The 23,119-nt window shown below is 47.4% G+C and overlaps 1 protein-coding gene across 14 annotated transcripts in view; it reads left to right on the top strand.

The window, feature by feature from the left end:
- The window catches only part of TPM1 (tropomyosin 1), a gene marked incomplete at its 3' end in the record, with an annotated part of 51,875 nt that overhangs the window by 5,669 nt on the left and 23,087 nt on the right, over positions 1-23,119 (top strand). For 4 of the 14 annotated variants that reach the window (XM_083475991.1, XM_083475997.1, XM_083475984.1 and 1 more), the window contains exons 1-2: positions 15,462-15,999; positions 17,572-17,697. In XM_083475991.1, coding sequence (XP_083332117.1) covers positions 15,886-15,999; positions 17,572-17,697 — 240 coding nt within the window. In that variant the 5' untranslated portion in view covers positions 15,462-15,885. Of the gene's footprint in view, positions 1-13,678; positions 15,258-15,433; positions 16,000-17,275; positions 17,402-17,571; positions 17,698-23,119 lie in introns of those variants that run through there. The other 10 variants (XM_083475998.1, XM_083475992.1, XM_083475994.1 and 7 more) reach the window with 6 other exon arrangements.

The following is a 23,119-nucleotide window of genomic DNA, read 5'->3' as shown; positions in this document are numbered from 1 at the left end:
ACCTCCAGGAACAGAGGCACTTATGCTGCTGAATACTAGCTGTTGGAGGCCATTTCAGTCTTTTCACACCCTGTATTTCTGCCCTCAGTCTTGTAGACATGTGTTCTATTAGAGGTGGTGGTTATGAGACACCCACAGAAACTACAGGAGAATGTTGTCTATAAGATGGCACAGAATTGCATCTGATGCTAGGCTTTCCTTGGGAGCCAGAAACCGTCAAACATGGCACACACACACACACACACACACACACACACGGAAGTAGTAAAAAACTTCAGCCTCATGGTAAAGAGCCTGTTGAAGGGAAAGTGCATAGTATTACCTAGTGAGTAAAAGGCCTGGTTTGGTCCCTCCTTAGAATGAAAGATGAAGAAAAGCCTTCCTCCTGCACGATATTTCAAGGCATTAGCTCACAATGTCTCGCTCCCAGCATTTGCCTTGGTATCTGAGCTCAGTCTCTTGAGTTACAGACCCAGGCAGGTGCAGTAGGGTGCACTATAAATACTCTCGCCCTTAAGGGACTCAGCAGGCAAGCAAGGAGATGCCTTCTTGAATGACAGTTTGATGGGAACAAGGCCTCCTTGGCTAACAGGGCCAGCCAGACGCAAAGCCACATTGGTCCGAAACGACAAGGCTGGGTCAGTCGGACACATTTGCCCATTCCATTCTTTGTTTTTCAGAGCCACACTCTTCTTAGTAATCCTTAAAACAAGCAGTTGGAGTTGCTTATGACAGTGACACAGAGACCTCTTAAAGTGTGCAGCTGCAACATTCCTCAGTGATTCGGAAGGCTGCTTTGGAGGCACGAGCGGGAACAAGGCACCAGGGCCCCTGGGATCAGTTTCAAGTTCTGCCACATATAGAACACAAGAACAGCCTTTGCTGGATCAGACCAAATGTGCATCTAGCCCAGTGTTCTGTTTCCAAAGGCAGGCAGCCAGATGCTCCTGAGAGGCAGGTCCCTGGAGAGCCAGCCACACGCCTTCTCTTTGCCTTGTTGTTGCTTGTTGAGATCAGGGGCTGATTCTGTTTGAAGGGGGTGGGGGAGGGGAGAAGGGAGGGGGCCTGGGGATGATAATGCTTAGTTCAATATTGATATCCTACTTTTGTGCATAAAATAAATCAGAGCACTTGTTGCTCCCCCCCCCCAAGGTAAGGTGCTGTGTAGGAATAACGAAGACAACAGGAGGTTGGATGCAGGTGAGCTGCGCATAAGTACGCTGGCAAGCATGCTCCAAGCAAGCTGCCGGCTAGCTCTGCTGAGGCTCCTTTTATTAGCAGAAGTCAACAATTGGAAACAGTAGTGAAACCACCCTGAACTTAACGTATTTCCGTCTAAGCTAATTTCCAGCATTAGCAAATACACGTGTCAGCAGGTATTTCCCTCAAATATTTCCCCCGATACTTGATTACGTCTGCGTCCCCCATCATGCTCCAGCCAAGCGATATGTCTAACAAACAAATTGTGAGAGGACAAAATGTCAGGGGGGAAACCCTGTTTTCTAGCCAAGAAGGCAAAAAGTCAGGAAAAGCAGGCGCAATGCTCTTTGACATACTGTTGCACGTCTGGTGTGAGGTTTGCCTTCGCAAAGCGGAGCATTACCTCCACAGTGTTGGCTTCACATTCACCTTGGGCCAGTGTCTGTCGGGCCACTAAGGATGGGAGCCTCCTCTTCCCAGGCCCTTGTGGGGCAGTGTGAGGAGGCACCTCTCTTCGGGCAGCGGGGGCAGGAGAGTTCAGCAGCTGCCCAGAGGACTCTCAAGGAGAGGAGGCTGAGGGAACACTCCACAAGAGAGGGGGTTCAAAAAAGAGGCTGAGAGGCTGCCAGGTCTACAGGCAAGGGGTGACATAACTGGACTCCTGAGCCCCACAGGGGTGCCGCAGAAAGAATGTGGTTGGTCAAGGGAGCTGTGAGCCCAATAGACTGCTGCTGTCTGCAGGAGAGTTTCTCCTGCAAGTCCCAAAGACCTCAAAAGACCTTTTTGCAATAATTCAGAGCAAGGCTTTAGCATGGCTGCTCCTGTTCTGTGGAACAGCATCCCTGTTGACAGGCACCCACTCTCTGCACTTTTCAGAAACAGTTGGAGACATTTTTGCTCCAACAGACCTTCCAAGCTGGATGAATGGGTCTTTCAGCACGAGTGCCTGATTCTTAGGTTTTTAGTCTTGTTTTAAATTTATTTTTGCGTTTTTGAACTGTTTTTAGTCATCTTATGTGCAAATCTCCTTGAGATGGTGGTTTAGAAGGCGGTTGATAAATTAATTGTAATAATAATAATAATAATAATAATAATAATAATAATAATAATAATAATAATAATGGTTAAAAGAGTGGATCAAGAAGAAGACAGTGGGCAAGGCCTCTTGGCTCCAGAAAGGGAAGAGAGATGATGATGAGGGAATCTAAAGCAAGACAGAAGCCAATACAGGGATGAGGGAGGGTGTGAGCCATTGCCAAATTAGGAATTTTATATCTGTACAGTCAAGGGGGCTGTGACAAGATTTGATATTGGACCCTCAGAACTCCAGTGTAGGCCTGAGTGGCACTGACCCAGAAAAGTAAATCCCAGTTCCATAAGGCAAAAGAATAAGAGAGAGGTTGCTCCCCCAATTCCAACACCCATGGGATGGATTTTGCATATCCATTTTATTTAAGCTACATATTTCTTTCTATGCCCCAAAACAAACCAGTATTGACTTTTAAGTGCCATGTACTTTGAAGCAAAGGACTGCAATCAGACACTGCATTGGAAAATAATAGTCCCTCACACATAAACTCCCTTTAACCAGCCTACATAAATGCTTACTCAGTTGAAAAACAGTTTACCCCAGAACTGGTGAAACCAGTCCTACAGATGCAGTCAACAGGATGACTCCCTTTAACAGAGGAGGAGGAGGAGGAGGGTGAGGACAGCCACGCATGGGAGAAACTGCTGCTTCTCTCACTAAGTGTATTGCAAGTCCTACAGGAACCTCGGTTGCTTGCCTGGGAGTCACAAGTAGGGCAAGCGCTGTTGCGTTCAGATCCTGCTAGTGTGGTTCCCTTAGGCCTCAGGATGTTGGGCCAGGCGGGCCTCAGGTCTGAACCCGCAGCCAGGCTCTTCCTGGGTTTCTGTAGACAAAATGCTCACAATCCAGTGAAACGGACCCTGACTTTCTCCTTAGGAAGCAGCTCAGTCGTATTCTTTCCCTGAGGGTCAGCTCAGAACATTTGGGTGCCTTAGCCAGGCCATCCAAACCTTGACTTTCATAAGCAGCGGTTCACATACATGGGATCCAGTCCACTGGGAAATTCTCTTGCAGAGCCTCCCTATCCTAATCATTTCCATGAGGATTCTGCAGAAGAACTTCCCTGTGGCTTGTACCTGACATGGGTCAGGCCTGACTGCATGTCTTTCTCACTCCTCCCATGCCCAGCGAGGGCGGACACTAACTTGCACAAAATTTGCAGGTGCTAATTTATGTGTAATGGTGAGAACTGAGGAACACTTCCTATAACCATTAAATAGAAAATGAAATAAGAGGCATATTGCTATCCTGGGGGAGATTGTGGCCAGACAACCTGTGTGCTTGCTCAGTCTGCTGACCAGGGGGTGACTTCAAGGCCACTCCTGCTCTCCAGTCTTCTGGTATTATTATTATTATTATTATTATTATTATTATTATTACTACTACAATTTATTATATGCCCTTCACCGTAAAAAGAATTCAAAACAGTTCCATGTATAAAAACAATTTAAAAATTGTAAAAATAATTCCATATATAAAAACATTTAAAATCGTTTCTCTACAGATGCAGAGGGAGATAAATATCTCTACTTAAAAGACTTATTCAGAAAGGAAGGTCTTTAGGAGGTATGAGGAATTGGGGAGAAATTTGTTTTGGTTTGAATTGAAAGGTGAATCTAACCCAATTCACAAAACAAAATGTGAATAATCAGAATTCATACCTCTGAATTTTGCAATGCAGTTATTTATGTGGGAAAATGCTTATAGTGAAAGAAAGGGTGCATAAAAATACATCTATATTTGTAAATTTAACATTACAAATGTTAGGGCAAATTGGCTTGTAAAAAGTGTGTGTGAAATTTGCGTTAAAATATTATTATTATTATTATTATTATTATTATTATTATTATTATTAATAATAATAAATATGATGGTGATGCCAGTTGGCAGGAGACCACATTGCTGTGGCAGAGACCCAGGCTAAGATGCAGGCCTTACATAGTCCTCTTGCGCTTGCCTCCAGCTGCAGCACATCTCATCACCTGACTGGGCCTGCCGGCCTGCACCTGATTCACGTAAGATCTGCCCGGTCAGGGCCCGGCTCCTGCAAACCCTCACAGTGCTCATTACAGGACACACAGCTACCCTGCACCTATCTCATTGCTCTCTGACCCTGTTAGGCTTTGGTGTGTGTTTTTAACTGAAAAACAAAATGGGGAGGGATTGCAAGACAAATATATTTCCTTTCCACCAACTCCTCTTTCTTCTGTTGCACAACCACACAGGAGTTCCTTTCCACCTACATAATATACAAATGTTTCTCTGGGTCATTTCAGCCTTCTTCCCGTCAGCATTTCCTAGGCAGGCAGAACAATTGCCTCGAGGTTGCTCAGAAAGACTGCTCTTTTCCAGAAAAGCCTGTGAAGCAATCAGCAGTGCCCTGCATGTTGAATGCCGTGATGCAACTAGTGTCTCCCTCATTCTTCTTCCAGGCGGCACAGGCTGGCAGCTTTGACTTTGGACAACTGGACTGGTTGCTAAAAGCTTCTGCAGCAATAATTCTCATCGCAAAGTATTGGAAGACACAAGATCTACCCACCTTGGAAGAGTGGCAGATGAAGGTGATTGACTACATGGGACTGGCTGAAATGACTGACAGAATCCGAGACCAGGGGAAAGAGACGGCGGAAGAAGATTGGAAGAAATTTAAAATGTATCTTAAAAAATATTGCAAAATTAATGAATGTTAAAATGTTGTGGTTACATAAAGTAAGGGATTACAGCTATAAAAGATTAAGTAAAAGAAAAGAAAAGGAAAAAATTGGATAAAATTAAGGGGAAGGATTTGCTGAAATAATTTTGGGAATTGGAACACAGAAAGGGGAGGTATGGGGAAGTCGATGAAGTAAGTTTAAGAAAAAAGGAGTTGAAATTATACGTGTTTGTTCGTTACTGTATGTATATTTCTTGTATTGTGTGTATTGTATGTGTTTTTAAAAAATTGAGAAAGTTTAATAAATATTTATCAAAAAATAAAAAATAAAAGCTTCTACCCTAGAGAGCAAAGTGGTCCCCTCCCCTTTGCAAACTAGCCCTGCCCCCAACATTGCATCCCCCAGCACCTGAGCATAAGGTGTGAACAACCTGCACATACCTTTGTGCATACAAACACATTGATACAATGTATGCAAATTACTTCTGAAGGGAGGGGAAGTCTCCTTCTCCAGTCAGCCGTGCAGCCATGTAATTTTACTCTGGACCTCACAGCCTTAGGGGCCTGGATAGGGGCCTTCAGCCTCTTCTGACTGTATGATTTTGCCTACTTTCGAAATGTTGTGAGCCAATCTTGCTGTGTTTCGTGACCCTTCCTGCTCATCTTCCTGAGTGGGGTCCTAAAATCCTGCCCTGACAGTCCCAAGGTAGCAAAATCAGGCAGGCCTTGCTTTGGGGGGACTTTTTGTCTGGGGACTGGCATTGGTCTGAATCTCTCTCCCCTCCCCCTTCTTACCTCCCAAGGCTTTCACCCTCCTGGCAACTATCCTCTGAGGCTGCTGTGTGGGCAGTGGGGATACTTGGCCACAAGTGGCTGGACAAAGTGACTTCCTTGCACATCTGTGAGGCGCACAAGGAGAGTAGGAGCCATTCCGAGCCCAGTGCAAGGCACCCTCCTTTCCCCACCCCCTTAATTGACAGGTCTGTGCAGGCCACAGATGAGGTGGGGAAAGAGGCCTCAAGCGGTGGGTGTTTGGAATTTCCCAGGGTGGAATCACAAATAATTGGTGGGGGCTGCAATTGTCCCATACGGTCCTTATACTCTGCAAACCTGATGAAATTTCCCTGCTGGGTCTTTTGAAGAATCTGTGCAAGCATGTTGTGTTTTTGTTTTACGTTCCTGTACACATAAGTAGAGGAACAAGTTAAATTGCCAGATATTCAGCTCCCTGGGAGAAGCAAACTCTCACTATAAACAAGAAAATCCTCATTCACAGATTTCAATGCTTGCTAAAGCATTTAGGGTTGGCAACGTTCTATCTTCCTACAGGGAAAGAAAGATTTCTGTACCCAGACTGGTTCTCCAGACTTCCCCCCATGCCTGGGGCTCCCAAACCGCATTCAACATCCTCTCTCCAAAGAGGAACTGAATGAGAGGTTTGTCAGTCCCTCCTTGTAAGTAGTCAAACAGGATGCTGCCCGAAAGATGTTCCCTTTTGCCCAGAGGCAATAGAAGAGCCTTCCTCTGTTTTAGTCATCCGGGCTCAGGCAGGATGTAATATGCAACCTTTCCTTTTTTAAAATTTTATATCCCACTCTTCCTCCCAAAGCGATAAAAACAATTTAAAAGTTCTAAAAGCATTTTAAAAACAGTTCCACTGTAGATGCAGACTGGAAATAAATCTCGACTTAAAAGGCTTGTTGGAAGAAGAAGACCTTCAGCAGGCGCTGAAAAGACAGCAGAAATGGCGCCTGTCTGATATCCAAGGGGAAGGAATTCCAGAGGGCAGCTGCCACAACACTAAAGGCCTGACTGCTGTGACAAACAGATGATATTTGATCAACTGGGTGTATGAGAGCTGAGACGATATCAGAACCTCAAGTGTCACTATTTTCCAGGGACAGTCCCAGATTTTTAGAAGCCATCCTGGTTTCTGATTTGATCCCAGAATGTCCTGCTTTTCCTTCAGATGTCTCTATTTTCATCAGAGAAATGTTGGAGGGTGTGGTAGTGAAAAATCCGGATGCAGACATTGTTGAGCTTTTTAAAGTTTTGTCCAAAGTTGTTGAGCTTTTCTTGCAAAATCTTTTTTAAAAAGAGAGATTTTGAGCTATTTTTAATTAAATTCACTAAAAGCTACACTTCCAACATGGGCTTTCTGGATTTTCCCGGACATTTCAGTGATTTTCATCTGGACGCTGTTTACCATGGCTGAATTTCCAGACGTATGGCAACCCTAGGTATGGAGTTATGTGACCCCATGAACCAAGGAGATAAGGAACTATACAACCTTTAGAGGACACCTGTATAGGGGAAGTAATTTAATGTGTGATGTTTTATTATGTTTCTATATATGTTGGAAGCCGCCCGGAGTGACTGGGGCAATCCAGTGAGATGGGCAGGGTATAAATAATAAAATGATGGTGATGGAATAGGACATTCCTATTCCGATTGGAAAAACGTTAGAGGGTATGCAGTATTTTTTGGTATCATCTCAAGCTGCATTGGGTTTTGTATACCAGAACCAGAACTTTGAACTTAGCTCAGTAGCTAATTGGTAATTCTTTCAACAGCAGCGTAACATGGTGGTGATTATCCTGCCCCAGTGATCAGTCAGGCTGACCCATTTTGCACTAGCTGCAACTTCCGGACCAACCTCAAGGGCAGCCCCACATAAGAGTTCACTAACCTGGATGTTACATGGATGTTACATGGAGCTTTTTGTGTCAGCCAACAGCTGAGCAAAGGAGCCACCTCTACATTTCAAAATGAAATGAATGTTGTTGCCATTGCTGATAACCTAGGCCAGCTTTCTGCATCAATGAGGTGACTTCCAGATGCTATTGGACTATGGTGTGGACTGGTTGGATGCGGAGGAATGGTGGGATGTGCCTACTGGGGAACCACCAAGAGAAGAAGACTCAGAGGAGTGGTGGTGGGACAACAATGAATGGCTGCAGGGAGAAGAGGGAAAAGACTGGGGAGAGGAGGTGTCGGAAGCTGAAGGGATAAACAGGGCTTAGTGAGCAGGGAGGGTCTGTGATGGAGAGCAGTCAAGGAACAGAGGCAGAAGCTGAAGCAGTCAAGTGGGAGGAGGGAGGTCAAGAGGCTGAGATGAGTCAGGCGGGTGAAGAGTCACAGGTGTTGTCCCACACCCCCACACCCCCCGCTGCTGCGACAGGACTAGGAGTCCCCTCTGACCCTCTGACTCCTAGAACCAGGAGCAGCAAAGACAAGCTTCACGCAGGCACAGTCTCTGATTGCTTGGAAGAAGCCCTGGAGAAGAGGAAACAAACACGGCTGTGGGGAGGCCAGGACTTTTAGTCACAGCAACCGGTTTCATGCAGCAAGCCCTGAGTGAGGTAGCTCCAGCTTTGAACTGTGAGATTGACTGACAGGAATACAACTGTCATCAGTCCCAGTCCACATGCTCTTGAAAAAACAATGGTGCATTAATAGTGGATTTCTTCTGCTTTTTTAATGGTTCTGTGATGCTTCCCCAACACCACCACACTGTCTGCAGGGGCTCCAGCACAGCGAAAACAAACCTAGAACATTTGGGCATTAAAAGTCACTGGGCTTCATCAAGAAATTACAAGGCAGGCAATGGTTGTAAATGAAGCCGTATGAATACCCCAAAGCTTTGGGATGCACAAATAGTGAGGAAAGTGAGATCATGTATGACCGTCCAGATAACATCATGAGCACAAATCATCATAAAAGTAGAATCATAGAATCATAGACTCATAGAGTTGGAAGAGAGCACAAGGGCCATCGAGTCCAACCCCCTGCCAAGCAGGAAACACCATCAGAGCACTCCTGACATATGGTTGTCAAGCCTCTGCCTAAAGACCTCCAAAGTAGGAGACTCCACCACACTCCTTGGCAGCAAATTCCACTGTCGAACAGCTCTTACTGTCAGGAAGTTCTTCCTAATGTTTAGGTGGAATCTTCTTTCTTGTAGTTTGGATCCATTGCTCCGTGTCTGCTTCTCTGGAGCAGCAGAAAACAACCTTTCTCCCTCCTCTATGTGACATCCTTTTATATATTTGAACATGGCTATCATATCACCCCTTAACCTCCTCTTCTCTAGGCTAAACATGCCCAGCTCCCTTAGCCGTTCCTCATAAGGCATCGTTTCCAGGCCTTTGACCATTTTGGTTGCCCTCCTCTGGACACGTTCCAGTTTGTCAGTGTCCTTCTTGAACTGTGGTGCCCAGAACTGGACACAGTACTCCAGGTGAGGTCTGACCAGAGCAGAATACAGTGGCACTATTACTTCCCTTAATCTAGATGCTATACTCCTATTGATGAGGCCCAGCATTGCATTGGCTTTTTTAGCTGCTTTGTCACACTGTTGGCTCATGTCAAGTTTGTGGTCAACCAAGACTCCTAGATCCTTTTCACATGTACTGCTCTCAAGCCAGGTGTCCCCCATCTTGTATTTGTGCCTCTCATTTTTTTTGCCCAAGTGCAATACTTTACATTTCTCCCTGTTAAAATTCATCTTGTTTGTTTTGGCCCAGTTCTCTAATCTGTCAAGGTCGTTTTGAAGTGTGATCCTGTCCTCTGGGGTGTTAGCCACCCCTCCCAGTTTGGTGTCATCTGCAAATTTGATCAGGATGCCCTTGAGTCCATCATCCAAGTCGTTGATAAAGATGTTGAATAAGACCGGGCCCAAGACAGAACCCTGTGGCACCCCACTAGTCACTCTTCTCCAGGATGAAGAGGAACCATTGATGAGCACCCTTTGGGTTCGGTCAGTCAGCCAGTTACAAATCCACTGAGTGGTAGCATAGTCAAGACCGCATTTTACCAGCTTCTTTACAAGTAAAGGTAAAGGACCCCTGACAGTTAAGTCCAGTCACGAACGACTCTGGGGTTGCAGCGCTGATCTCGCTTTACAGGCCGAGGGAGCCAACGTTTGTCCGCAAACAGTTTTTCCGGGTCATGTGGCCAGCATGACTAAGACGCTTCTGGTGAACCAGAGCAGCGCACAGAAACGCCATTTACTTTCCCGCCGAAGCGGTACCTATTTATCTATTTGCACTTTGACGTGCTTTTGAACTGCTAGGTTGGCAGGAGCGGGGACCGATTTGAACCACGACCTTCTGATCGGCAAGCCCAAGGCTCTGTGGTTTACACCACAGCGCCACCGGCGTCATGAACAATAAACAGGGCATGTGGAGCAGCCCTTAAAAAGTCTAGTGCTACCTTAAGGACTAGCAAATAAATGGTGGACTTCTGGAAGGTATGTCCATAGGCAAAGTACAGGGAGAAGAGGAGAGATTGTTGTAGCTTTTTCAACCAAGTGAGACCCAGAGATCAAATGCCAGAGGCAGGTGTTCCAAACGGGCACCTGGGGGTGGTACTGCTGGGCAGCTGCTTGGCTTCAGCACCTCTGGAGGACCCCCCAGTGCTGCCATCGATACTGTATTTATTCTCCATTGGACATCATGTTGTATGATGTACATCCAAGAACGTAGGCAGCAGGAAGTGGGGGGAGCAGAGAAACTATTTCAGCCTGCATACTTCCCTCCAATTTATGCCACCGTCTTTTATGCCTTGCTGTGCTCTGACAGGCCTACATGCCTTTAGGCCATGTCCACAAATTACATATTCCTGATTCCCATCCCATTTAAGGGAATGTCTCTAAATTATACACTCAGTCACTCTTAACTGCTGGCCCCTAACACGCTTCAGGCCTGCAGTTGAGCAAGACGCTCCATTGCTTGGGTTGAAAATTGGGAGGCCTGAAATATTTTGCGACTCCAAGCTGCCCACCCTCAGAGAAGGCTGCTCACTGCAGCTCTGTGTGATGTGCCTACAGTTTGAAAAAGAAGGAAAGATCTGGTAGCAGTGAGTGATGGAAGTGATGGATCTGTGCCCACGATCACCCTGAAGAGCCACTGCCAGTCAAAGGAGGCAATACCCAGCTAGATGGACAAAGAATCTGGCACAGGGCAAGGCACGTTCCTCTGAGGCGCTCAGGGATTCCCAGGCCCAAGTTCTAGGAGAAGAGTCCTGGGACCAAGCCGCTTCCTGTGGTCCACCATAGCACAGGAACAACAAGGCCAGGTGACTCTTCCTTGCTGGGCACCTCCATCTCCCCAAGCAAGAGTCTTGTGGGTCAGCGGGCTGCATCTTGGGAAATGCGAGATCCAGCTGTATTCCATACCAAGTTCTCTCATCTTGTGTCAGAGCTATTCCACTTCAGGTAGCAAGGGAGGGCTCACGGGACAGGATTGTTCCTCCATGTGCAAAAATGGTTAATATATTTACTTGCTTAATACATTCCACTACTGATACAAAAACAACTAAATCCCTGCATCTAGATAGCTAGTACACCCATGAAAAAAGGGCTAGACAATAACCCTGACATGCTAGATTTATTGCTGCAGGGATTTGAGGTGTTTGTGGAAGAGGTTGCCTGCCTCTTCAGGGCCATGCACTGGGGAAATATTTGGGTACTCTTATGCATTGAGAGTATTATTCCAGCATTGCAGGGGATTGAACTAGGCAATCCTTGGGTTCCCTTCCAACTCTACAGTTCTATGATTTTATGATTCTCTTATTCCAGCCAGGCTGTGCTTGCATCCAGTTATCCTGCTCCATCAGGATTGTGTAGACATGCAGCCAGATTATCTGTTCTCAGAAGAGTTTGCCCATTGTATCCCTGTGTGAGTCAATGATCTGGGCCCCATGTCCTTCGGATCAGGTCAGTGACTTGTGGAGTATAAGAGGGCATCAAGTTCCTTTCAAGAGGCATCACACTTTCTCTTAGAATAAACATTTTCAGGGGTGAGCACGATTGCGAAAAGATCCCATTTTAACTCTGAAAAATGGAGCACTCCCTCGGCTTCCAATGTGTGGGGTGCTCTGCCTCACAGATGACACAAATGAATGTGGGTTTATATTAATGTCATTTTAAGCGAATTGTCAGCAATTGGGGCAGTGGGAAAGGGGAAAGTGCAGGCTTATGTAGCTCAAAGCTAAATATTTTTATACCTCCCCGAACCTAACCTCTGCCGACGTCATTCCTCATTCAGTTCCCACATGTGTTGTTCCCATTAGAAATGTAATGACATGCCAAAATCTGATCTACCAGGGCTGCTGCAGTTACGAAAATATTCTTCCCCTGCCTGGCCTGTGAGTGAAAAGCAGAAAAGGGGTTTCATGAGTCAATCAGACCCTCAGTTGTGATGCTACCCTTGAAGCTAGTTTTCATCTTTTAGCCAGACTTTATGAAAAGGTTTATCTTCTGTTCATTTGTGGTGTTTTATTGTTTTGTTTTTATAAGCATCTGTTTTTGTAGTTTTGTATTTTAAGTAATTGTCAGCTGCCTTGTGGGGTATTTACCTTGAGAGACCTAAAAACACTTAAATAAACAAATGGACTTTTAATGTCCTCAAGGATTTCAGCTCCCCCTAAAAAGGTCGTGTGAACTCTGGTGTGAACACAGCAGAGTGTTTGCAAACTTTGAACTACATAGTCCAGACACAGTCTCTGAGGACCCTGGGACTGGATACAGTTCTATGATAAGGGCAAACTTGGCAGTGTGACATGCAAAGCTGCCTTTAGGGCACTGGCAACACTCTGCAAACATTATTAATTTGGAATAGTGATCAGCAGCTTGTTTTGCATGGACAGTTGATAGTGCAGGTTAGAATATCCCCACAGGGTGTTTAGTTGCTGGCATGAGGCTGCTTTGACTCAGAAGTCATCCCCTTTGTTCTGAACTCTCTTCCTCCTGTCTTACTGCAGTGCAAGGGGAATTATTTTTTTACGCATGCTCAGGGATATTCTCTTCTTGATTAATGTGAAGTTCATCTTACTGCTAGCATTTTTGTATTTATCTGGAACAAAGAGTGTGATGGATCATAGTATAGCCCCTGCCCTGCCCACAGGAAGAAGCAATCGGATCAGGCATAATAATAATAGCATTAATTTGCTTACTTCAAAAAGGCTAAAGGTGTAAAAGGCAAAACACATAAAACAGTGTACAGTATATCAATAAAACCATTTAAATAACTCATAAACAAAGCCGGCAGAAAGGCCTCAGAAGCCTTCCCCATCTGAATATGTATGGGGAAACATCTGTGCATGCTTAGAAACATTCTCCTCTATACAGAGTTAGACCATGAATCCATATGGCCTAGTATAGATTCTGCACTGGCTCAGACAGGAGGTTTTCACGAGCCAACATGGAGATGGCAGGACTGAACCTTCTGCACGCAGAGCAAATGCTCTACTTCTACAGAAAGGTCTGTCATGTATGTTCGAAGACTGAGACCTGTCACTGGGGTGGGGGAGAGAGAAAGATTGTGGGGTTGGGACCTCAGTTTCCTGCAGCAAAGGAAGACTGACTAATCCAAATCCTCTCCCATATCTTAAAACAGGGCAATAAACTTTATTCTGGAGGTTAACCAATGAATTCTGGGGTTGATTAATCAGCAAGGCAGCAAGTTAAGAGAGCACACTTGGTCTCTTTCTTTCTTTGACTGTTTTGTCTCTGGCATGTTATTGCAACAAGGAAATGCGGGGAGGGGGAAACAAATTTGTAACATGGCCTTTTCACTACAGCATCGTCTGAAAAAATTGTAAGTAGCATTTGAGTTGTGTGTACGGTACATTTGTTTCAATTCAAGCAATGGATGGGTTTTAAACTGGTTGTCCATCTAAGTTTTAAAACATGTTATTGCTTGATTTTATTGTGTTTCTTTTAGTACAATTAGATCTTGCAATTCTCTTACAGCACAAAGGGGAAAACCTGAGACCCAGGGTCGCACCTGATGTGGTCCTCAAATGCCTTCTGAAGTTGCCCACTCTTCCATCCCATCAGGGCTCCTTTTTCTGCTTCCTCGTTTTGCCTGGATTTTTTATGTACATCTCATCACCCACACACTTTCTGTGCTTCTGCACACCACTTGCTGGAAACTGCAGAAGGGGAGAGGCCTCTGGTGCTCAGCTTCTGCCTGCATCTGGTTGGCCCAGTGGTGTAGCGTGGGGGGAAGGCTGGGGGGGCCGTGGTCCAGGGGCCACCACAACAGGCTCCCTCATCAGAGCCTGGATCTGGAGTGTGAGGGAGCTGCAGAGACGGGCAGCTCCCTTGCGCCAAACGCCACCAGCCGCAACTCCATTCCTGGGTCAAGCCTGACCGGGGGGTGCAGAGGAGAGTAGGCAGCAACGCTGTGTCCGCCCAGCTGCAGCGCCATCCCCAGGTGAGGCTTGAGTGACCCAGGGGCAGAGAGAGGCTGCAGCATGCAAGGTGTCCAGCTGCAGAACTCTATAGCCGGGTCAAGCCTAGGCATTCTTACCGGAGGTAGTAGCCATGGTGGACATCAAAGCCAGGTTGTCCTGATTCCAGATCAGTTAATCCAGAACATTTTTGTCTCTGGCTCCGCCCACCATAGGCCCACCCTCAACAAAAGAAATTGCCTACCCTTCCTCTATAGAGCCCGGCTCTCTTTCCTTCAGTGCCACCCTCCCAAGATGAGGTAGATCAGGCTGAGGGAGGAGTGGCCCAAAGACTCATGTTTTATAGGCTATAAATGCCATATATAATGACTTTTGTTGTAATTGTGATGGTTAGCTTGTTTTTCATTGCTTTGTTAATAGTGTTCCATAGATATTAACTGTTTTTTTTCAAAATTTTATTATATTATTATTGATTTCCAGTACATAACAATTACAAAAGGGTGGGGAAGGCAAAATCCCAGCTTGCCTCCCTCCCCACTCCAGGACGTTCACTCTATTTGAGTTTGCCAAACTTCAAGGTTTGATTTCAGGGGCTGCCGTTCTTCAGGGTTATCAGTAAAGTATTTTATAAAGCGATTGTAATTATTTCACTGATGATTTGTTAATTATTTTATATGGTTTATGCTGTACTTGAGAGGTTCTGTTATGCTGTATTACGATATTCTTTATTGTTTGCAAACCACTTTGGGATTCATTTGAATGAAAAGCGTCTAGGAAATACAATCAATTAATCCAAGGAAGTTGGAGAGCTTAATGGCTTGAATCTGCCTTTGAACCCGCTTCCCCCTGGACTGTATAAAGGTAAAAAGAGCCTGGGAGGGGGGCGTCCATCGGGTCCATCACCCTCTTCTCACAAGATGCCCCAAAGGACGGGAAGGCGCAGGGCGCGCTGGCCACTTGCGCTCGGAGGAATCTCCCGCTTCCGACGGCGGAGGTGGAAGGCAGCAAGGGGCCAGGCAGAGCCCAACGGCCGGCCGTGGTCTTCACCCGCCTCCTGGGAAAGCCGTCCAGGCTGCTGAGGGCCATCCTGGGCCGCGTCTTGGGGGAAGAACAGTGGTGTAGCGTGGGTTGTCAGCACCCGGGGCAAGGCAAGTACTTTGCGCCCCCTAACCCGTGGATTTGCGCCCCCTAACCCGTGGATTTGCGCCCCCTAACCCTAACCCCCAGATGTTGCGCCCGGTGCGGCCGGCCCCCCCTGCACCCCCCACGCTACGCCACTGGGGAAGAAGCAGAAGCGCCGTCGGGCCGCGAGGTTGGACGGAGGCTCCCCGGCAGCGGCAGCGGCGGCTCCTGCCTTCTCGCCCCGTCCCTCTTTGCCCTTATATAGGCATCTCTGGGATCAAATGGCAGGGAGAAGAGAAAAAGATGCGGAGAAGGAGAGGAGGAGGAGGAGGGCTGGGGAGGCGGGCGGGCGGAGGAAGGGCGGCGCGAGCCCTTTCCCAAAAAAGTATTGGATGTCTCCAGGAATGCACTCGGCCCCCGGGGACGGCGGTACTTATCTGCCCGGCGCGACTGGGGAGGCGCTCGCACTTCAGCCCGGCCCTTCGTCTCCGCGCAGCCCAGCCTCCTCCAGGAAGGCAGCTCCAGACGCAGCAGCAGCAGCAGCCAGACGCACAGGTCCGCCGCCGCCTTCGAACCGGGACGTTCTTCTTCTTCTTGCCGCTGACCCCCGACCGCCGCCGCCATGGATGCCATCAAGAAGAAGATGCAGATGCTCAAACTGGACAAGGAGAACGCCTTGGACCGGGCCGAGCAAGCCGAAGCCGACAAGAAGGCGGCCGAGGACAGGAGCAAGCAGGTGGGCGGACGCCCCGTCGGGGCCCCGCAGGGGAGTGGAGGGAGTTTGGAGCGGGGCTGGGGAATATGGGGAACCACCCCCCGAGAAGGCGAGGGGGCGCTCCAGCAAACGACCCTCCCGATTCTCGACGTGTTTCCTCGGGAGTAAGGTCCGTGGATCTCCAGGAGGTTCCAGACTGACGGGCTGCCTTCCCGGCGTTGGGTTTCTGGAGTGCTTTGTAAGAAAGAGGGCGCGCGGTGGGCCGTCGAGGAAATTTGCCTAAAGTTGGGGGAGTCTTTCTTTTTTGCCCCTGGAAGAAGCTGGGCTCATGGGAGAGAAGGGGCCTGCACCTCCTCCGGAGGAAAGCAGTTGGCTGAAGGGGAACGTTTCTGGACGGTGGCTCGACGGTAGCAGGCCCCGCTCCGCAGCTCCCAGGTCGTGGAGGAGGAGAAGCAGGGTGTGCCCTGGGACTTTTTGACACACGGAGACACAGGCTGGCCTGCCAGCTTTCTGAGCGTCAAACTAGTTTCACTGCAATAAGAGGAGCAGAATCCCTACAGCAGGACCAGAAGCCTCTTTTCTCAGAAGTAAAATCCCATGGGGGTGGGATTTTACTTATGAGAAAAGATGCAGAAGGCCAGGCAGTGAGGCTTGCCCATTGGGGTCAAGGGCCCTGATCCTAAGGAGGCATGCCTAGAGGATTGAGCCCACAGCCTCCCTGTGGGAGGAAGCCCCAACATTCCCCGTTCTGCTTGGCTTCCAAGTGGGCATGAGGGTCCTTGCCATCAACCAGGCCAGGCCAGCTCAAGCTTGTCGTGACTAAGCCCCACTGAAAATAGTTACTCACAAATAACTTGTTTTGTTGGTTTCAGCAAGACGGACTAGTGATTAAGTATAGCTGGACTGGGGTCCAGTTCAAATCAGGGACTGTCTCCCACCCCACTTTTTTTTAAGTGATCTCCAGAGTGGGGTTAAAAAATAAAAAGAACCACCAAGCCCTCTAAGTCAATAACTATATCTAAGCACAGGGTGTGGACTGGCCTGTGGATGGGGCTGAGTCCACGGCTCAGATCTGTTGCATCCTGCCTCACATGCCACTTGGTTAATGCCTTTTCTCCTGCTTCTGGTCTTGTCTGCCCATGTGATGGAGACGTGTAAAAACATTGTGCTTGCTAATTCCAGGGTGGGTGGGAGGAATCCAAGAGGGTGGCTGAAGGCAGGGCAATGTCCCTGGACACAAATGCATCTGAGTGTGTTGTCTGTCTCCTCCTCTTTTGCCTCTAACATGCGTGGCTAGTTGGAGGAGGACATTCTGCAGTTGGAAAAGCAACTGCGGGCCTCTGAGGATGAGAGGGACCGGGTTCTGGAAGAGCAGCACAAAGCGGAAGAGAGCCTGCTGGCTGCGGATGAGAAGGCCACCAAGGTACCGTGCTGAGAGGATGCTAACGGTTCTCCTTCTCTCCCTCTTTCCTCCTTCTCTCCTCCTCTGTCCATCTGTCCTTCTGCACCTGCACCTCTCCTGTACGCGATCACCTTGCCTGCTGCACCCCCTTCTCCCACACGTCCTCCCTGCTTTCCCCACGCCACAACCAGCTGGAGGATGAGCTGGTGTCTCTGCAAAAGAAGCTGAAGAGCACTGAAGATGAACTGGACAAATATTCTGAGTCCCTGAAAGATGCCCAGGAAAAGTTGGAGGTGGCAGAGAAAAAGGCTGCAGATGTGAGTACCCTTCCCTTTCCACCATCATACACACCACTAACATTTGGGCTGCCATCAGCCCATGCCATCTCTTAAGGCCGCACAAGTCCATCTTCAGGGCCAGGCATCTCTTGACATGGGCGGATGGGCAGGAACAGACCATTTTCCTTGCATGATGACAGTCACCCCATCACCAAAGAGCATGGGTACCATTTGTTCATTTTGGGTACCTCCAAGCATGTGAAGTGCTACAGCTTCATAAGCGAAGGGGAAAGATGTCTCTCGGGAGTCAATATGCAGGCAGAGGATGAAGGGATAATTGATGTTACATTTAAAATCTTTGCAACTATTCAAAAGACACATATTGATACACATAAAACAGGGAAGGGATGTAAATACTTAGGGCTGTTGAGTTGAGGCTCCAATGCATATAATGGATACCCAGTAGGCTACCAAAATATGTCTGTGCTTAAGGATTTGAGGGTACAGGTAGGCCAATGATTCTTAACTTCCAAGCCATCTTCTGGTTTTGAAAGTCAGAAGGTTTGTCAAGAAAACTACAGCTGTGAGGACTCAGCCCGGAAGGTGATACTTGCTGGGTCTGCAGTCTGCAGGAGATAGATCCAGAGAATAAGCATCGGGGTTATATATAGCTCAGCACTTTATATGGTCTGGGTGAGAGCTGCACCCTTTGCAGCCTCTCATTCCGCCCACCTGTCTAACCCTTGACGAGTATTAAATAGTCTCATGCATGTAACTCTCAGACATTTGTAGCTCCCCGTCCATTACGGTGCAAGGGAAATTCTTTCCAAGTAAAGACGTCCTCCCAAGTTTAGAGCGGGTGATGCACATCCCAAGCAGATGATGTCACTTATATTTCACTCATTTGAAAAATGGTAGCATAACTTCCATATACATAAGTGGTTTTAGAAAGAATGGGCAAAAGTGCGGTGTTAAATGAAGAAGATCCAGTGCAAGTTGGAAGACAAACTTCTTTCTTATTTCTGCTCAGTCCATTGCGTAGGATTAAAAAAGAAAGTCTTGTGCCCAGCCTAGAAAGGAATCTGTTTGACTTAATTTCAGCCATAGAACCACAGAATGACTCTTCGTCTGAGAGACAGGCTGCGTCTAATCTGCTTCAGATGTGTTTCCCCCGTATGTGGCATTCTATAGATGGAAGTCAGCATTCCAGCCAGCCGGTTTATTTAACTTGTTCAAAGGAACCGCATATAGATCCAGGGGAGATATTCCTTATAAGGAAAAGAATGCAGACTATTTTGAAATGGCTTGTCTCAGATGAAGGCTGGGGAGAGCTGAGAAATGCTACTGGATTCTCAGAAGGAGACTCTTGCAGTTTCCCTTTAATTCAGAAAGCAGGCACATTGGCTTGCAAATGTTGAAAGGAAAGCGAGAGCTCCTTCCCCATCTTTTTCCATCCTGTACCTTTTAGGTGTGGGAGATCCAGTGCTACTTGATCTAGAAGGCCAACTTGCCTAGAGAGGAAATAATTTCCTGGATTGATTCAGAAAAATGCTTAGGGAAGGACGGATGTTAAATGAGTGTGCATGAGGAAGGGCTCCCTGGAGTGAGATCACCTTTACCGGCTGGGATTGGGCAACTGCGGGGACATTAGTCATGGGCAAAGCAGACGGCAGTCAGCCTCCAAATCACTTCCTTTGAGACACACTGGTTTGCCTGTAGTGGGAGGGAACAGCTTAATGAGTAACTTTAGGGTGTTGCTATCCTGTTCCCTGCGTGGCCTCCACCAGTCAGCAGAGTCTTGGCAGGTGCCCTTTTACTGTAAAGGTGTGCCCTGTTGTTCTAAATTGTCACAGGTCCTCCTTTCAGAAGCCTTCACTGCCAGAAAGCTGTAGTACAGGCAGCCCCATCTGAACTTGCTTGGCTTTGAAAGCTATGTTTGCTATCAGGAGAGAGAGAGTCTCTCTCTCTCTCTCTCTCTCTCTCTCCCCCCTCTCTCTCTCTCTCTCTCTCTCTCACACACACACACAGAGAGAGAGATCATTACTACTCCTGCAGCATGTTGACTCAGGACTGAGTCCCACTGAGTAGACTGAGTGGGGTGGGGCTTGCTGGCTGGTAATTGTTTAGGGATTGCAGCCTTTCAGCCCAATCCTATACTATTATATGTACTCAAAAGTAAGGTGAGTTGAGTAATCTGGGGCTTACTTCCCAGGTGCATGAAATGGCAGCTGAAATCTGCCTGTTACTCCATCCTCCACTTCTGCCCTGAGTGCCTGTGTGTTTTGAAGGCTTCCTCAGGAGGTTTATGGTAATCCAAAATGGCCATCCGTGGGGGGTTTCCTCCCTCCCAGGAGAGTGAGCAGGCCAAGTTCCTTCTGGCTTCTGAACACAGCTTTCAACTAAAAATCAATTTGGATGACCAGAACAATATTTTCCATGTGCCGGCCTCCGTAGGATATAATTCTGAACACGTGGAACATCCTGTCTTGTGGAAAGGAAACTGTTATAATGAAGAGGGCTAAGCAACTTCTCTCTTTAAAAAAATACCCTCCTTGCAGACTTCTCCATTCATTTTTAAAGCAAACAATTGAAGCTCAGTTTAAATATGAAGCTGTATTTAAAAGCAGAAACATCTACATGTAGAAACAACTAGTGCGCCAGAGCCACATGCCACAGACTGGATTTCTGGCGTACTCCTTTTGCTCACACAGTCACCAGAGACAACGCACCTGGTTGGGGCTGAAAACCTGGCAGAAGGTTCTGTAGATGCCAAGTGCTCAGTCCCAGCCAGGTAGGTTGTCAAATTACTGGGTTTTTAATACACACACACACACACACACACACACACACACACACACACCTGGTGTCATGCTTAAACCAGGGCTGAGGAGGAGCTGATTCTGCCATAGGCCAACACCCACCACACCCAACTTGGCGACTCATCTGACCAAGATTTGAAGCCAAAGTTTAACTGAAGTTGCAAATCCTAGTCAAATGGAAACCCTGGCTAGCCTTTGTCATAGCTCATATCAGTAGATAAGGTAGGAGTGAGGAAACCACTCCCTATGGGGGAGCAGAAAAAGAGAAGCCCATAGCTTAATGGCAGACACCCCTGGTTTTTGCATGTAGAAGTTTGGTGATCTGGTGACACCCCCCCCCCCGGGTTTTGAACTAAAACTCCCATCAACTCCAGCCAGCTGGGCACCAGACTGGCAAAGCCTGCTTTAAAGGATCCTTGCCTGAGACCCTGACAAGCTGTTGCCAGTCAAAGACAGCAGTACTGGACGAGATCAGGAGCAGGCAGGCTTTAGGATCCACTTTCATTTTTTTACCAAACCCCCAAGACCAGCCAATTGGAGTCAGTTACAAGAGGCATCCTTTTGGAATTAGCCACCTGGTTCTGCAATCAGAAGGAAGGAATGGTGATGGCATAAGGCATCTCCTCGACTGTCCTCCACTGTGGTTTTTCTGGTGGTGCCAAGAATCCCCCTGTGCCTTGTTGCTACGAAACTCCTCGGAGATATCTGGAGTATTTTGGACAGCACTTTAGCATCCTGCTGTCCCTAAGCCCCACCTATCCTAGAATGACTCTGGAATATGGAGTGTTCAACTCAAGGCGATTCTCTGGTTTGACATTCCCTGTGATTCAGCCAGTATTCTTCCTAGTTTTCTCTAGCCCAGCAAGTCCTGCTCCTTCCCCCTTCCTGTTTTCTCAGGGGGCGGGGCACAATTTTTCCATTCCATTTGCATTATAACACAAGCATGTTCAGAGCCAATTTAAAACCTCTTTGCTCTTTCCCAAATAGAAGGAAGTAAAGCCCCCTTCTCCCACCGAACACACCTAGAGTTGCACAGAGGCCACAATTCTGTTTGCTGATATCTTGAACAAGCATACTTTTCAGAATTCATGCAAGTTCTCTAAGCCTTCCCTGCAAACATAGACCAATGTAGAGATGGTAATAATATTGGTCTACCTTGCAGAACTCTTGTGAGGATTGGTGAGATAAGGCATGTGAAATGATTTGAATGCCAGCAAATGCTAAGTGTCATTAAGCCCACAATCCTAAAAACCTAAGCAGCTTTGTACTGAATCAGACCCTTAGTCCATCTACCTCACACTAACTGGCAACAGTTCTCCGGGGTTTCAGACAATAGAAAGCTATACCTGGCGGTGCCAGGGATTGAAACTGGGGCCATCTGCATGCAAAGCCACTGAGCTCCAGCCCTTCCAGACTGAGGAGTAATATCCATCAGACACAACAGGATTTGCTTCTGAATAAGATTGCCTAAGATTGCACTGCATTTCTCCAATAATGGTTTCCAGAAACGTAGACAAGCACCTTTCATTCTCATGTCCTCCCATTTCATTTGCTTTGTTATGGTGGCCTTTTTGCAATCTCTGTTGGTGGGAGTCTGTCTTGTTTTTGCATATCTGGCTCTTGCTAGGTAGCCTGCTAAACAATTAATGCTGGGAATCTGTAGCAGGCTCAGTCCCTGGTAACTACTTCCTACAGTGCTATTGTGACAGCTGGCTCAATTCTTTAGATGGTTTAAAGCCAGGAAATGTTGCTGTAGTATCACTCTGAGCCAAAGCATCTGTCCCTGGGAGCACAACACCTTCCACCTTGGAAGTGCTGTGAATCTTTGGCCACCAGGTGGCACTTGTGCACCTTTTCTGGAAAGTCTCCATTCACTTCCACCCTCCCCCTTTTCTGCCCCCAAACCTCTCGCCCATTCCTGCCCCAGGGCATTTTGTCTTTGTACAAAGAGAAGAGAGAGGCTGGGGCAGTTCAAGCAGAACAGGCCTGGGACAAAGCCGCCTTAGTCCACCACAGCACAGGAACAAGGCCAAGTGACCCCTCCTTGCTAGCCAAGCAAGAGTCATGTGGGTCAGAGGGCTGCACATTGGGAACTGCATGCGAGATCCGGCTGCATTCAATACCAAGTTCTCTCATCTCGTGTCAGAGCTATTCCACTTCAGGCAGCAAGGAAGGGCTCACAGGACAGGACTGTATCTCAGTGTGCAAAAATGGTTAATATATTTACTTGGTTAATAAATTCCACTACAATACTGATACAAAAACATCTAGATAGCTCGTACGCCCATGAAAACAAGCTAAGGCATAACCCTGACATGCTAGATTTATTGATGCAGGGATTTGAGGTGTTTGTGAAAGAGCATCCTTCACCTTGACCTCTGCTACAGTCCAGAGCTTGCCTGCCTCTTCAGGGCCACGCACTGGGGAAATATTTGGGTCCTCTTATGCAGAGAGGCAAAGAAAAGCAGATCACATAGCACGATCCCAGAAGTGTTTACTCCGCTGTAAGATTTTGTGGGCCTTGCAAAAAAAGTATGTGAGGAACTGTGTCTGCATGCAAACTGATCATGGACATGCTTGTTGTTGTTGTTGTTGTTTAGTCGTGTCCGACTTCGTGATCCATTGGACCCCGTGGACACGCG

This window comes from Podarcis liolepis (assembly GCF_965112155.1).
Source record: "Podarcis liolepis genome assembly, chromosome: 14".
Taxonomy (NCBI): domain Eukaryota; kingdom Metazoa; phylum Chordata; class Lepidosauria; order Squamata; family Lacertidae; genus Podarcis; species Podarcis liolepis.
The sequence above is the reverse complement of the archived record's forward strand: the minus strand, read 5'-3'. Positions and strand labels throughout refer to the sequence as shown.